Source organism: Geotrypetes seraphini, chromosome 2 (genome assembly GCF_902459505.1).
Source record: "Geotrypetes seraphini chromosome 2, aGeoSer1.1, whole genome shotgun sequence".
NCBI classification, from domain to species: domain Eukaryota; kingdom Metazoa; phylum Chordata; class Amphibia; order Gymnophiona; family Dermophiidae; genus Geotrypetes; species Geotrypetes seraphini.
In genome coordinates this window covers 389,797,733-389,814,240 of record NC_047085.1, presented here as the reverse complement: position 1 = coordinate 389,814,240, position 16,508 = coordinate 389,797,733, and the positions used below count along the sequence as shown (strand labels likewise).

General features: G+C 36.6%; 1 protein-coding gene across 1 annotated transcript; it reads right to left on the bottom strand.

Annotated features, from left to right (window-relative positions):
• Nucleotides 1–10,543: 10,543 nt before the first annotated feature.
• On the bottom strand, nt 10,544–12,968 carry HOXA13 (homeobox A13). The gene is made up of 2 exons (XM_033934497.1): nt 12,362–12,968; nt 10,544–11,863 (listed from the first exon to the last, which is right to left on the bottom strand). The coding sequence occupies exons 1-2, from the start codon at nt 12,966–12,968 to the stop codon at nt 11,619–11,621; spliced, it is 852 nt and encodes a 283-aa protein (XP_033790388.1). The 3' UTR covers nt 10,544–11,618.
• Between the last annotated feature and the right edge of the window lie 3,540 nt (nt 12,969–16,508).

Sequence of the window (16,508 nt, the reverse complement as noted above, 5' to 3'; positions counted from 1 at the left end):
CACCCCGCCGGCCCACCGCTCATCACCCGATGAGCCCCAATGACCGAGTAGCTCGGGGATCCGCCCCGAGCTTCTCCCTAAAACCAAGCAAAACAAAGGGAGGGTGGGAGGGAAAAAACCGCGTTGGAGGACCCGAACAGTTACGGTCCTCCAAGCCCTCCCCTTTTAACCCCTCGGCTCCCCCATGCACGCCCCGGCCCACCAATGGAATTCGAATTCAGCTTTTTAGCCTTTTGCAGGCCAATCAGCCACGACGCCGACTCGACCGCCCACCGACCGCCCCGCGGATCCCTAACACGGAGGCTCACCAGCCCCGTATTACATTACGCCCTTCGACACTAGGTCTTGGGCTCGCATTAATTGTTAAGCCAGCTTTCAATGTATCTATTCTTCATTGATACACCGACTTTGAAAAGTTCTATCTGTTGTGTTGTTGTTGCATTAATTTTTGTTCTGTTTTGAATAGGAAATAGCAATATCCGAGTCTCTGCGTGGGGAAGAATATCAATTACATCGTTTTTTTTTAAATTTTCAATAGTATAAAAATAGGTTAGACCTGCAATCTACATCTTATTTTTTTTCCGTCTCATGAAAATATATTGTAAGCATGTTTGCTTCGTGTGTGGGCATTCTGACCACTGCAGTAGGTGTCTAGAACAGACTACTTGCTTTTCGAACGGGAAAAGAGATGAAAGAAAAACATTGGTTAAAATACTTTCATGTTGAAAAATCATGTGAATTTAGTAAGGCCACAATCACACGATAAACATGAGGAGAAATATTACGATTAGTTACTCGCTGTATATAGGTTCCAATCATCTACCTGTGCCAGACATGGAGGTGAGTAGGTTCAGCCCAAGTCACTAAACCCGGAAAAGAAAAATATGTGTACATCACTGTAGTCAGCCCAAAAGCACTAATTACAGCGACTACCTAAAAATGCTATTGCCAAAATCTTTATGTTCCCAAAACCAGTATTGTATCAATGATATTGTTAGGTGTAGCTGAAAAATGTTGGAAAAGTAATTTGTTGGTCCCCCCCACCACCCAAACAACGGTGTAATACCTTGAACTTGACCGTAAATACGAGTTTTGCTTGCAATAACATGAGAAAACGTTCTGGGCAGGCTTATTATGGTTGTCGTTGTTTTAAATAGATTGAAACAAAAGAAATATACATTATTATATTTTTTGATAAAGTTAATTTAGTATATATTTATAATATTCTCTTATTGTACTTGTCTTAATTACTGATTGTTGTACATTTATATTAATTATGTTGGAACAATATTTTTGTAAGTTTTATTATATGTATGGTTTTATTCTAATTTAATAAAAAAAATTATTGAACATAAACATTTCCAAAGATCCTGCTTTTAAAATAATGCACACAGTTGCTGAAGTGTGATCAGGTTATAATTAAAAAAAAAAAAAAAAAAAAATTCCAATCTTCTTATTGAATCACTATAGTTTTTCTCCCTTACAATATTTAACAGGCTGGATACAGAAAGGCATACAGAAAAATAGTCGAATTAGTAGGCGAATTATGTTTGTAGCAGTTCAGCTTTATCTCTCTCCTTTTCTCTCTGTGTGCTTAAAGGGAGACTCAGACACAAAAACACACCTAGACAAGAGATTTTTACTGACTTCATAAACTGCACAAAACATATTTTCTGAGTTTGCCTTTATTTCTTTTTCAGTTTAAGAGTCAAAGCCAAGCTACTTCCAGAAACCATCTTCCTTTCTATAACAGAAGATGTTTCAGTGCTGCTATGAGATGCTCTTGGAACACCATATTTTCATGTAATCGCAAATACAGTAATGGAATATTTTTAAGGATGACTGTTTCCTTGGATGCCAGTACAGAAAAGAAAGGAAACCATTCAAAGAAGAAACCCACTGCCTCAGGTTCGGATGATCTCAAGCAAAAAAACGTCTTTCTATATTATAATAAGAAATAAGCATCTTATATTTAATATTAAAATATTATTTATTTATATCAAATATTTAATGCCCTCCTAACAATATTTTGTTAAAAGCAAAAATAAATTGCAAAAATCTCAGGAAACAGATTTCCATTTATGAATATATTTTTGTGCCAAAATATTGTTTTACATTTTTAAGGCCTGCTGGTATCAGCTTCCAAAATGTATAGTTATGTTCCATATGGGCCCTACCTATTTACAAAAAATCTCATACAAAATATCACTTCTTGTATATTTTTATGTTTGTTATTATTAAAGCTAGGCTTTTTCTATGGTTATTATTAAAGTAAGGCTTTTTTTCATTCATAATTGTGATTTCAATAATGATTAGACATAGATCAATTACAAAACGTAGCCTTTGTTGGAAGGGCCTAAATACTTTCAATTGACTTTTTTCTTTTCAGTAATTATATTTTCAGAGTTAAATGAACACAGTGGCACCCCAATCAAAATTAGAATAAAAATAAATATTTTTAAATAGTTGCAATCCATCTTATTGTCTTTAATGTTTTGAATAAACTACAGAGATGCATTGGCCCTTGGATCTCTTTATGCTGAAAATGTGCCAGTTGGATCATCTATGTCTTATCACATTCAGTTGGATATTACTCAGATGAATCTTGCATTTTGTACTTTGCTAATTTTAAAAGCGATGATTCTTCCTAGAAAATATTTCCAAACTTAATCCACTTAATTTTTATCAATTGCTCTGCCTAGTCAATGAAACAACAAATATTTTACTATCTGAGCAGAATTACTGATTACAGATATGCCTTCCCTTCTTTCTACATCCTTATGGCTGTATTTTCGGTAACAGACCCATCTATGTTGAGATCTACAAGATTATTTTCATATTTAAGATTCTTCTTCAACTCGGTCTGTCCAAATACTGACGGGAAGCCTGGGGTGTGAAACACTACCTGCGTCATTAAAGGGATAAAATTGAGGGTGACTGCTGCCAATAAATGGATTTGTGCTTTAGATCATTTATGATCCGGACCAAAATTGTGCCGTGTTCTTGGGGAAAAGAATTGCGCTGGCTTTGATTAATTCAACACTGAAGGCAGCCTGGAAGCTGCACTGTGAAGGCCTGTCTGAAAAGTCAATTTTGACTCGGCTGGATCCATAACTGGCATGAATGCAGACAGATATAGATCTTACTAATTAAAAAGATATCGATTACACACAAAATGAATTAAGCGTTGTACCAGAAGGTGCTGAAAAATTTTCAGCCCAACCAACAACTTTCTAAATTCCTAGCGTTATTTTGCCACAGTAGCTGAAAAGAGTGTTATCTTATTTGTTAAGTGCCAATTGGCAGAAACGAAATTCTATGTTTTGATATTGTTTCAGATCATTGATTAAACCATATCTAGTCATTCTTTTCTAGGTTGGGCTGAAAAGTGTTCAGCACCCCCTTGTAAATCACAGTAGAATAATTCACAATTGAATTAATAAACATTGTAGAGGAAGGAACAGGGACATGTAAAAGTACACTATATACTGTATATATGCCGTTCTCTTATTTCCATATACAGTATGCACTGAAATGTTATTAAGTAATTATAGAGAGACTCAAAAATTAATCTCCTTTAATATTTGTGAATGAATGTAATTAGAAATATATGATATAAAAATTACAATCTGGAAATCGGAAAAATGTATTCTTTCTTGAATAATTTTGACATAAAATCATAGCATAGAAACCATTTTTTTTAATGAAGAGCAATGAACTTCCTTTTACCTAAATCATTACAATCCAGCTAAGTAACTTGCAGGGTGGGTTTTTTTCTGTTTTTTTAAAGCATCATTCACTTATTAAAAATCACAGATAGTTATTTCTAAATAGCATTTGTTAATGTGTGGATTTATCAGACTAGAATCAAGGATGTTATAAAAGATTTCCCAAAAATGTGTAACAAGTATCTCATACACCACTGACTTAGGAGAGAAAATGAAGGGCTCAAGAAATAATAGTTCAAAATTTGAGATAGTTGATGGCAAAGAATAAGCTTCATAAAATGAAAGGAAACAGCTTATCGTGCTCCTGATTTTGACAGGTGGCAAAACTAGAGCATTTTCTTGCTTTCTGCAAAGAAAACATAAATCTGATTATGCTATTTTCAGGGATTTCAATCAACTGTTTATATTCATTTAAATGCACTTAAGCGTTACCCTGACGATATTGGTAGGAGGGGCCACAGAAAAGTTATCAGCCCAACCAACAAAGTTAAGGAAGTCTCCATCAAAGGCTACACAGTTAGACCAGTGATTATCCACTTTTTTTGTTCTGCTCCAACTTTGTTGGTTGGCTTGAGAATTTTTCAGCAGCCTCTCCTATTTTAATCAAGCTAAGGGCAATCTATCACATAGTCATAACATTTAAGGAAGACTACCCTAACCTAGCCCCTAATGGATTTAGCCCAGACAGTACATTTCTATGCATAGCTAGCCAAAGTTAAATTTCCATAAATGAGCCCTGAAGCAAATAAAGGGAATCCTTATTAGAATGAGGAAAGACCTTGATGAATCAGGCCCTAAGTTTCTTTTAACACACATTGGAATCAGATATTCATAGTTGAACATAGTATGCATGTGTTGGGGGGGGGGGGGGGGAGGGGGTCATCAAGATGGATTTTGATATGCCAGCTTTCTGTGGCTACAATCAAAGTTGTTTAATTAATAGAATTTAACTTGGTTCCCTTGGTTCTCAGTCCACTTAGGAGTACAGTATTTAAACTTAAAACATGTATGACCTCATTTGTTGAAAGGCTGGGACAAGTTTCCTATACTGCCAAGTTGCACCAGATTTATCAACTAAAACATTTCCATTATTTATAGGGAAAGGGGGCAACAATGATGCAAAACTGGTGAAAGTAACCCACAAAATTTTCAAAGGAAGGATAGGCTATAAAGATTGCTTGTCAAGAAACTACTCTCTGTAATTTCCAAATTCAGTAAACCACATTCCTGTTTCCATATCCTCCCTCTTTATGTTTTCATGTCACATTTCTGTTTCACTGTAAATTAATATTTTTCTGTTTTTCTGAGTTGATAGACTAACAGAACTTAGGTCTTCAAGCTGTCAAAAATCCATGCAGTATACCATGAGTTATTCTATGTTGTTTCAAAGTTTCATCATACAGATTATAAATGCAATGTTCCACAAGCATTAAGCAAAATACATTATTTTGTCATTTTCTTTGCTCAATCAACAAGTCAAACAAGAATTAATTGTAAATGAAATCCAATAATTTTAATAATTATTCAGAAAAAAATGCAAAATTCCTACCTCCACACTGAGCATTATTTTTCTGTGTCCACCAGGAAACAGCAGTATTGCTTATTACAAATAAAGCCCATAGGCTTTTAAAATATCAGAGGTATGATTTATTTTCAGTCTGAAGGGAGGAGGGGCCTTAGAAGCTGAAAGGTCAAAACCGTGAAGTGGGGAGGGGGTGGGGAAGGGGAGGGAGATTCAGATGAAAGAAAAGTAGTTTATTTCGGAATGTTTAGGTGCAAATAAGACTAGGAACTATTTTGTCCAGTGAACCTTTACTGTTTCTGTGTTTCCAGACATAGTCAAAACACAATCAAAACACACTTTGTAACATAGCAAAAGCATTTATTGTTATTTTGAGGAAATAATATTTAGAAAACTCATTCTATAGACATTCTATAAACTTCCCTCTATAGCTGAATTTTATTTACTCTATGCAATCTTAGCGATATAAAAATAATAAATATTTTTACTTTTACATTAATTATATCAGTAATGAAAGGACTTTTGGTTTTAGGACAATGCACAGAGGTTTCCCTAATTTCCAAAAATAAAACTTAAAAAGTATTAAAGGTGTGTATTTTGTTCAGGGATACCCAATGTAAGCTTCCTATATTATGTAGATATGTTTGCCTATTTCTGCATAACTTAGCTCCCATCTAAATCAAAGGCGTTAATTAGTTGTAATTTTTTTCCAGATAGATCAGTTATTAGCTATCCATTGTAATTTGTATGGAAGGCTTATTTAGGTCAGGGTGTAGCATCAATACACATGAAATAAAAAACTATATAACTGATTCACTTTTAGGAAAAATATTCCAGGTTTACAATGTCAATTATTTCTGTTGCCATTTTAATTTAGTTTAATTTAAAAACGACTATGGCTTTATCAGGGAACTCTTCAATGTTTTGTTGGTGTCTTAGCAGCTATAATTAAAATCCCAATTATACAAGGAGCCGCTGAAAAGTTCTCAGCCCAACCAAACAGATGATGTGGAGCCATAAAACTTATAAGTTATTCCACACTTTACTTGACATTTTTAGTTTCATTTCATATTGAAATGAAAAGTGTCAAGAAAAGTGTGGAATAACTTAAGTTTCATGTCCACACCATTTTCTTCTTGGTTGGGCTGAGAACTTTTCAGCAGCCCCTCCTGTCCTCAAAAAGGCATAGCAATTAATTCACAATTATGCAGTCTTTTTCTATATTGGAAACACATTGGTTTTGTTTTTTTATAGGACAAGAAATAATTCTCAATCCCTTCATAGACAATTGAAATTATTGCAAATGTGTGCAATAATATATTTGAAATAAAATAACAAGTGATTCCTCTTCATTTTTAAAGTCTGATTAACTGTAAATCTATGATTCACTTCATATTTTAAAACTCCCTCACATTATTGGTGAAACTATAGATCAAATTAACATGCAGAGAATAGAAATATAAAATTATTTAATATTTCACTGCAATGAAAGCACAAAAACCATGTAGACTTTTCTAAAATAGTAAACATAATTTCACCATAATAATAATCATGTTCGAAACTTGGATGAAAACATTTGACGAAAGAAAAACCTGAAACTGTCCTCCAAGTATCCTAAGACTATGGGCTCCTTTTACTAAGGTGCACTGGCGGTTTTAGCGTGCACTTAGCATGTGCTACAATACCACAGGCGCTAACCGCTAACGCCTCCATAGAGCTTGCATTAGTATTTTTTTTTTTAAATTCTTTATGCATTTTCAAATTTACCATAAGTGTAACAATATATCCAAACAAATTAACATAAATATAACACTTAATAATCATCAATGGTACAAATAATATGCTCTTATCTCCCACCCTTCCCACCCTTTCTTATCATATAATCAATACTTATACAATATGTAACAATAAATTTACCCTCCCCTCCCCTTCATAATCAGACTTGTAAATTTAAGGGAAAAAATAAAATAAAATGTCATCTAATCGGTACAATACTTTGTAAATGGCTCCCACACATCCTGAAATTTCCTGAAAAAAACGCGCTGTATTGCAATAAATCTTTCCATTTTATAAACATGACATAAGGAATTCCACCAGAAATTATAATTTAATCTACTCCAATTTTTCCAATTAATTGCATTAGTATTTTTCATTTAGCGCATGGTTAGCACACATTAATCTTTAGCGTGCGCTATAAACGCTAGCACACCTTAGTAAAAGGAGCCCTATAAGTGCTACGATCTATGCTTAGAATGTTTGTGTTTGTGCTGTTTCAAAAATGGTGATGGATGAATATCGAGGTATAAAAACCTGATCAGAATCAGGGGAGGGGAGTGCCAGACCTTACTGGGGCTTTGAGTTGCTTTTTTTTTTTGGATTGTCTTATAAAGGCTTGTTCGAAATGACCGAGGATCAGAACAACACAAAGATAATTGAACATGGGAATGGGGTTTTTCTTACATGTTTTAGGGTGATTGTTGAGCTTAGCTCATGTTTCAACAAAACAAATGAAGACAGTAGCTTAATGCTGTGCATATCTATCTTCAAGAGAGAGTTTCGATGAGAATCATACTGTATAAAGCAGTGGTAAAATAAAGAAAAAACTGAAAGAAGGAAGAATGGCCATTGTGTTTACATGTTTGTATGAAAATGTGATCCCTGTTAGCAATATACTGGACAATTAAACCAACTTATTCTGTTTCGGTAGAACTTTGATAAAATCTCTGCTGCATATCTTATCAACTACCGAGTGATTTCTTACCCTAACCTTGATCTGCAGCTTACTTTCCTAAATATCTGTGCTTAAAAGCAAAAGCTGGAACAAGTTCAAGGACATCCTTCATGATTATTATCATTCTACCACGATTTGTACATCACATCAAAAGTCAAATGTATTTGAATAAATCAGAATTTAATTTTGAATGGGATAAAAAGGTCTGTCAAAAAATGCCTGAAAAGTAGAATTACTTAAAAGAAGCAAATAATTTTCAGTTCATCTGATAAACTAGAAAAATATTTTTTAGCATTTCTAAATAATAATTTACTTACTATTTATTGTGAAAGTATATGAAATGTTCCAAAGCCCAATAATCACATTATATTGTTCCTCTTATTGAACTACAGACCAGAGATCACATAACAGCATGCATGTCACTAGATACATTTAATTCCTTTTCTTCTGGTTACACGGAAAGGGTACAAAAATAAAATATGTGGAAAAAGAAATTCTGGGGCATTGATAAGTGTAACAGGCAGCAGATACAAAATATCTGCTAATTTGATACAGACATATTGAACATTTTAGTTCTCATCCTTTAGAACCATCGGAAAATAATATGCTTTATGCTTTCTTTAACTTACAATCCAAACAGCCAATTGACTTCAATTCACAACAAATTAAATCTTGTAAAATACCAAAAGTGCAGAAATTCTGGAATGTGAGACTTCTAATAGACATACAAATATAACCATCCATTAGGAGTATTAGGAAAAAGATAGGCGACAAGAGCATGCATGCCTAAAGGCCCGTCCCCTTAAAAAACAAAACAAAAAAACCTCAGTATATGCAATTTAATACTGATGCCTTTTGCATATACACCATGGCGTCTAGTCCACAAAATTCAGGGATGCACCAAAAAAATTGCCCAGAAGTTAGAAAACAGCCCAATATTTCTTGATACCAGCCCAATATCTTTTTTTTTTTTTTTGCACTCTTTCTCTTTCTCCCTGTTTTTGGGAGGAAAGGGAGATCCAAAATCTTAAGGCTTTCTATTTAATCAGCTTAAACATTTTGCAGAATTGAGCATGTGTGTAATAATCTTTTCCTCTCTCAGAAATACAGAATAGGTCACCAAAGGTTTTCATTCTTGCAAGTGTTACAATCTGTTATTTTCATGAAAGCAACAGTCTATTCAGTTTTAGACATTTCTAGAAACATCTTTTAGAACTTACTTCAAATGCATCCTGTCCCCCTTCTTTATGTTATTTGTCAGAGCTTTGAAATACCACTTTAAATGCAAATATTTTCTATCTTCATAATTAATAGTAATTACTAAATAGACTTCCATCTTCCATTTCTAAATCAGTTTCAAGCGCACTTGCAAGCTGTCCATCTAGTTTCTAGTCGACCTATAATATTCATCCAATAAACTGATACCTACAAGAGAATAATCTTCCTTCTTCCATTGTCTTTCAGAAAGACTAGCTTTTTACAGCTTAACTTGTAGATTTTCCAACCTGACTACAGGAAACAAGTTTCCTTAAACATTCCTGAAAAATAATGTTAAAGAAGCCTGCAGTCAATTTGACTTCAAATGCACTATTATTTCCAGTGAAATGTTCTCAATCATTTTAATGAAAGACCACCATGAAATAAATCAAAAATAACTTAACAAAACTTATGAAGAAATATCAACATATTCAGGTTAAAATACATCTGCAAGTGAAAAAAAAATAAAACTTACTAAAAAGTACTTACTGAGATAGATTAATATGATTTCTTAAAACTGCAAATGACAGCCATCTTGGAATGCATTTTATTCTATATGGAATATGTAAAAATACATACTGTAGCATATAAACAGCATGCACTGCAGTTAGCACTGTTGTTGCCCCTTCTTGAGCAAAATGTCCAGATCAACAAGGGCCAGGTGAGCAGCAATTACTTATTAGTTGTTTTCTTGAACTAAATTGCAACGCCAGGTGGCACCCTTGGTCTATTAATCCCAAGGATGCCTAGAAGAGCTGTTTTAAAGTCAAGGTCACAAATTGTCTGCTTTCGTCAAGGTCAAGGTTTAAGGCCTCCCTAGTCCTGTCATTTCAACAAATACCCTAAACCCTCTCAATTATGCATTTCAGTCCTTGCTAAGAGCCTTTAACTTTGACATCTGTAATCTGGGAATCCACAAATGATTTTCACTTTCAAGCAGAGAGGAAGAACTCTCTATTGATATCAGTTTTGCTACCAAACTAGCTGCTATACTAATCTCGGTGAAACATTTATAGCTTTTGAAGCTGGTTATTGCAAATTTTCCATTCCGCTAAGTTACAAATAAAGATCACGGACCTTAGCAACCAGTTAAGGGAGTGTCACGACTTTTTCAGTTTGAAAAGTGTGGTATTTTTTGCTCTAAATGCAAGTCCAGAACTATTAAACAAAGAGTATTTCATATATATATTTATATATATATATATATAACAGTGAAAAAATTTATTAACAGAATTACTAATATATATCTATCTACATATTTTCTTGTTTTTCCTTAGAAATATAAAATCGAGGGTGCACAAAATACATTTTTTCACGGTGCGAAGATTTTATTTACAAGATAGCATTTTATGTGAATATGACAAGAACGTGCTATTGAAATAACTGTTTAGTTTTAAAACCGTGCTGTAGCCTCACAGCTTAAAATGTCCAACACAGGCTCATCACAGCAAATAAAACGAAGAAAAACAATTACTTATAGAGATATACAATGGAAAAATAAAAATGCTTCAGGAAACATTTTGGTTTGGCGTTCACTATTTCTTGCTTCAGAAAATGTGGGTGTTCTAAACAAAATCTGATTTCTTTTTCTTTTGCAAATGAACTAGCAATCACTGCACTTATAGTGGTTAGTATAATTTGATAATCTGATTCCGAAAATATATACAGTCCTATTATACTATTTTTCAGTATACTATAATTCTAATGCCACAAAACCTGTCAATGATTATTAGCAATTAAAAATCAAGGGAAAAGGAAGAGGACACCTATAGTCCTGCATTTGCACTGTCATCCTCGGCAGTTTATATGAACTCTTCCCTTTATGTGTTTATTTTATTTCTGCAATACTTATTTCAGTTTCCATTTGATAGATTGCAATGCATAAACATACAGTGATTACAGTTTTCGCCATAAGTTACCTGAGCAGCCATTCAATATGCCTTCTGGAGGTGATTTCAGAAATACACCAGTATCCTTGATAATGGCCTAATTTTGATTTTTTATTTTTTTTTTAATCTGTTTCCAGATTCTAACTGCTGACTTGATGTCCGTTTTATAGGTCAGGAATAATGCTTATATGACCATTTATAAGGGAGGACCTTAATTGAAATTGTATATTTCGCGTCCACATTTTTTCTCCCTACAGTTCTTGGCTTATAAATCTTTTTTTCTTAATTTTTGAAGAAATGGTCAGGTACAACCGTTTCTTAAAGCAATTGCCTTTAAAATGTTATAAATCCCACCAACCATTCTTATTTCTCTCAGGAAAAGAAGAGGTTTATTATCTTCCACTGTATTTGTTCTTAAAGTGTACTAATATTGGATAAAACCGAGTCCTCAAGTCTGTGGAGCCATAATATTCCCATTTTTCTTATTTTGACTAGCTGGTAGTTTTTAGTTTGTTGATAACCTTTTTCTCTTTGACCCTCCTGTTCTGGAACCAAATTGTGACTTGTCTCTCTGAGAGGTTTGTTGTTGCCGATATCCTCCTGCGTTTGTCCTTGGTAATGAACTTATTTGAAGCATATTCTCTTTCGAGTTCTTTGAGTTGGACCTTGGTGTAGGGTACTCGTTTCTTCCTCCCCCGCCTATAAGAATTCGCATCAGAGGGATGAGAAACCACATCTGAAACAGGAGAAAATGTGATTATTACACAGGAAAAAGCAAGAAACAGCTGTGCCACCATATTCTTGCTCTCTGCCCCACAGCACACATTGGCCAGCAACTGGTCCACAGAACTTAAGCGGCCTCTGCACAGAGGTCACGCTTAAAGTGGGGTTTCACTTTGCTCTACAATAAAGAGGGTTTACTGACAGGCAACTCAAAGCTCGACTCTCTCATGAAATTACATACATACAGTGTTGCAAAAAAATAAAAAATAAAAAAAATCTGTGTATAGAATGTTGAAAAATTCTCAGCATCACTAGCAAAGATTAGTAAAGCTAGAATTTATGGTCTAAGACTTTTTGAGCTGGAAACCAACGAGCCCATCATTTCTGTCCCTAGCAAGTTACTCTCTCTCTATTTGATGATAGATAGATAGATGGCTACCCCTAGAAGAGCAATGCCGTAGCACTCCAGTAAGTGCAACTGCTAATCGGAGCAAAAGTGCAGGTGCTTTACCGGGCAGAGTGGATTTCCAGAGATGGGGCGCCTGGGCTTGCTCCTTGGAGCAGTACACTTGCCCGTTCCAGCCATTGGTGATGGCCCAGGGCTGGTAGCTCTCCATGGGCAGCAGGGGCTCGTGCCTCGGCTCTCCCGGTCCTCCAATGGCGGGCACCACGGGCATATCCAGATAGCCCGTCACTGCCTGGTAGGGGCCGGGGGCGTAGCCCTGGTAGAGCGCGAACTCCTTGGCCCGCGAGCTGAACTCTTCCCCGGCCGCCCCCGACGTGTCCATGTACTTGTCGGCAAAGGCGGACGGCTGCGCGCACGACTTGATGGCGTTGTGGTGGGTCACGCGGCAGGGGTAGTAGCTGCCGCTGAAGTAGCCGTAGGGGCCGCACTGCTTGCCCGGCTCGGCCATGCCCGGGGCCGGCACGTCCCCCGACGGGTAGGCGGTGCTGGGGGCCAGGGATGCGGGGTGCGCCATCAGGTTCCGGCACTGGTTGGCGGCGAAGTTGCTGCCCGGGAAGCCTTCCATGTTTTTATTCATTTCGTCCAAGCTGTTGTCGTAGAGGAACATCACCGGCTCGATCCAGCGGGGGTGGAGGAGCACTGAAGCTGTCATAGCCCGGCCAGCATGAAGACTAGTGGCTCTTTTTTAAAAGCCCCAAAGACTGGGGAAAGCGATTCCGCATCGGCGAGAGTTGAGCAGGGCTGACGCGCCAGGGTCGCGCCAGCGGCTCGCCCATTGGCTGCGCTCCCTCACGTGACGCGCGAACCCGAACGATAAACATCGAAAAGGCTGAAATGCGGATGACTGAATGGCTGAATGCGGAGGGAAGGAAGCGTGGCAGAGAACGCGGGGTAGCTGGCGATTGCCCTACCGGGTGGACCGGCCACGATTTGTGGGGGGAGGGATTGGTTTAACCGATTAGAAAACCAAAAGACACCATGGTACCTGGTGAAAGGGTTAACTCAACGCACGCGTGTAACATGATTTCAGTCTAAAAGTACAGATTCTTAAAATCCTTGAAATATAAAGTTTTCGTCCCTCAGGTCTTAGTTCTAGATGAAACGGGGGAAGGGAAGGGGGGGGGGCGTTTATTTTCACCCCAGCTTTATCAGTTTCATGCAGCTCCTCACTGCCTAAACCTATATGTAAGAAAACTATACATTTTTTAAAAAAAATTGTTTATTGATGTATTGCAAAGTTGTAAAAGCAAAGACTTACCAACGTATATTCGCACACATCTGCAATTTACAAAACAACACAAACGTAGAATCACCATTCCTATAATTCAGACATACATATTTATTGCAGCATTTTGTATAAACTGATCCAGGAAGGACCAAATCAACTCACATTTCTTTCCGAAAGACTTATTTTTACAATCATGCTACACAAACAATTTTCAATACCTTCCCATTAAGTTTCTTCATTAAGGCAAAAATACACTTCAATGTAAGCACACACTCAGGCGAAAATTCTTTTAAAATATCTTTAGGTTTTGTTCACATCCGTATCTATTTGACTTCTCATCTGTTTATTTATAATAAGTAGATATACTGAATATCTGATGGCAGATAGTTACATAATTATATATAAGAAGGTGTTTTCTCCTAATAAACGTAAATACTTTCATGACGTAGTAGACTCTAAAACAATTCCAAATTTGCAAATTAAAGAGTCTAGAATTAAAGGATTTTAAAATATCTTCATCTACAAAATGTTTAACATAAAGGAACAGTCTTAAAATTAGCCTACAAATTGTGTATCGCGGGGCATGCAATTGTTAGAAACTCCTAACCTTTGCTAATAGTTTTTCTACCCCGTTATCTGTGTAACTTTCTCTTATTGCATTCAGGTAGACATAGTATGTATAACATTATTTTTCCGTCTGCAGCTCTTTTGAAATTTACAGTACATGCGTTTGATTTTACGCACGTTTTTAATTAGATTGGCCGTCCTATCCTTGAAGCCGTGATGTATTATGTAAGGAACGTTCTGCAGCTTATTTACCGTGTCGTTTCGCTAGGTTTCTCAGTTTTCACATTAATTCTATCAGAGGAAACTTGGACCTGGTAATTATTGTCTGGTGTTCGGGTCGTATTCAGATGTCGGCCCAGCCACAAATACTGTATGTGCTTCCGAGAATATTTTTGTTCCTCAGGCAACCGCTCCGAAAGCTCTGGAAGTCCCTATTTCTTGTTGTGTGGCGCTTGTTTATTACTTGGCAAAAGACCCTGGAGCACAAGAGACAGGACGCTGTGGGCAGCTCTGCTTTACATAAGGCTAGAGGCCAAGGTCAAGTTGAAAGCTTTAGTCTAACCAACTTGAGATCTGCTACTCAAAATCTGGAGACCTCTTCGTGTGGTTTGTTCAGCAAGTGTAGCTCGGAGGAGTCTTTCCTTTCACCTAGCCGTGGGATTTTTTTTTTTACCTTCTCTTCTCTCCTTCCGTCCTTGCAAAACTGAAGCTTCGGGAAGGGGGTAAAACGCGGACCTGACGGACCTCGGGGTCTATCTACCCACTTGGCCGTTTCTCCACTACTCTTTAAAGAGATAAACAGAATTCTTGATGGAAAACAAGAGTAGATTTTGTTCCCTGGAAATTACCATTAAGAATTTCACTCAGTTGGCATTGTTGCTCCTAGTCTGAAATTTGATGAATGTACAAACGATAGCTGCATCATAAAGATATTATATTATATCAGCCACTAGTCAAACTTGTGTATTCTGCAATGGACGCCTGATCTATTGATATTAATAGGCGTCTTGCTGCATTAATATCCAAGACAGAATAGTAAACAAGATGTATTAAGGGTAACCACACCTAACAGATCTCAGATGCACAAAAAAAAAACAAAACATTTCTAACCCTGAAGTACATTTTCCCCCAAATAAAACGCTGCGAGTGTGTATCTGTAAGACTTGTATTTGGGATGTATGTAAAGTCAGTCTGAATAAGGTTGTGTCTCATAGTGATGCAGAATCATTTCCCCCTATCTGTAGCCCAAGACATTCCGGAAAGTGGAGCAACCACAGGCACCACCTTTAAATTATATGGAGTTTGAAGTGAAGCTGGTATTTTGGACATAAGCTGTGTTGTCAGCATAGAATTCTCAAGACAGCTTTTGTGTAATCCTCTGGGCAAAGATGACTAATGAAGCAGATCCAAAATGTTGAGAATGGCTCATTTTCAATACCATAGGTCCATAATCAGTCTGCAAAAAAGTTAGGCTTGAATTACTGTAACTTTTTTTTCACACAAAAGGATATGGTTTGGACTGTTATATTACAAATTTCTCTTATAGAATTGAAACCTCTTTTTTTTTTTTTGCTTCTGGTGTCTTGTCACCTTTTCACAGAAATGAAAAGTGTCATGAAAAATATGGAATAACTTGTAGGTTTCATGACTCTACATCATTCTCTTCCTCTTTCATGCACGCATATACATACACACAGGACAAGAAGGGCTGCTGAAAAGTTCTCAGCCCAACCAACAAAGTTGGGGTGGTCTTCAAGGGCTACACACTTAGTCCAGTGATTTCCCACTTTTTTCCATTCTGTTGGAAATATACTGAATGAAATAAGTGGGAAAAAAATCGCTGGACTAAGGCCCTCTTTTACAAAGGTGTGCTAAATCAACGCATGAGCTAAGCACTAACATGTTCAAAGGATAGCATGCATGGATTAGCTTTTAGCATAGCGCACCTTAGTAAAAGAGGGGGTAAGTATATAGCCCTGGATCAAGACTACCCCAACTTTTCAGTGGCCCCCCCTTGCATGCATGTGTGTGCGCGTGCATATATGTATGTCTATATAGATCAGTGGTCTCAAACTCAAACCCTTTGCAGGGCCACATTTTGGATTTGTAAGGGGCCTCAGAAAAAATAGTTAATGTCTTATTAAAGAAAATGACAATTTTGCACGAGGTAAAACTCTTTATAGTTTATGTATATCTTTCCTTTTGGCTAAGGCCTCCATTTACAAAACTGCGATAGCAGTTTCTAGCACGGGGAGCTGCGCTGAATGACCCATGCTGCTCCCGATGCTCATTGAGTTCCTATGAACGTCGGGAGCAGCGCGGGCCATTTGGCGCGGCTCTCTGCGCTAGAAACTGCTATTGCAGTTTTGTAAAAGAGGGGGTAAGTCTTAATAATAA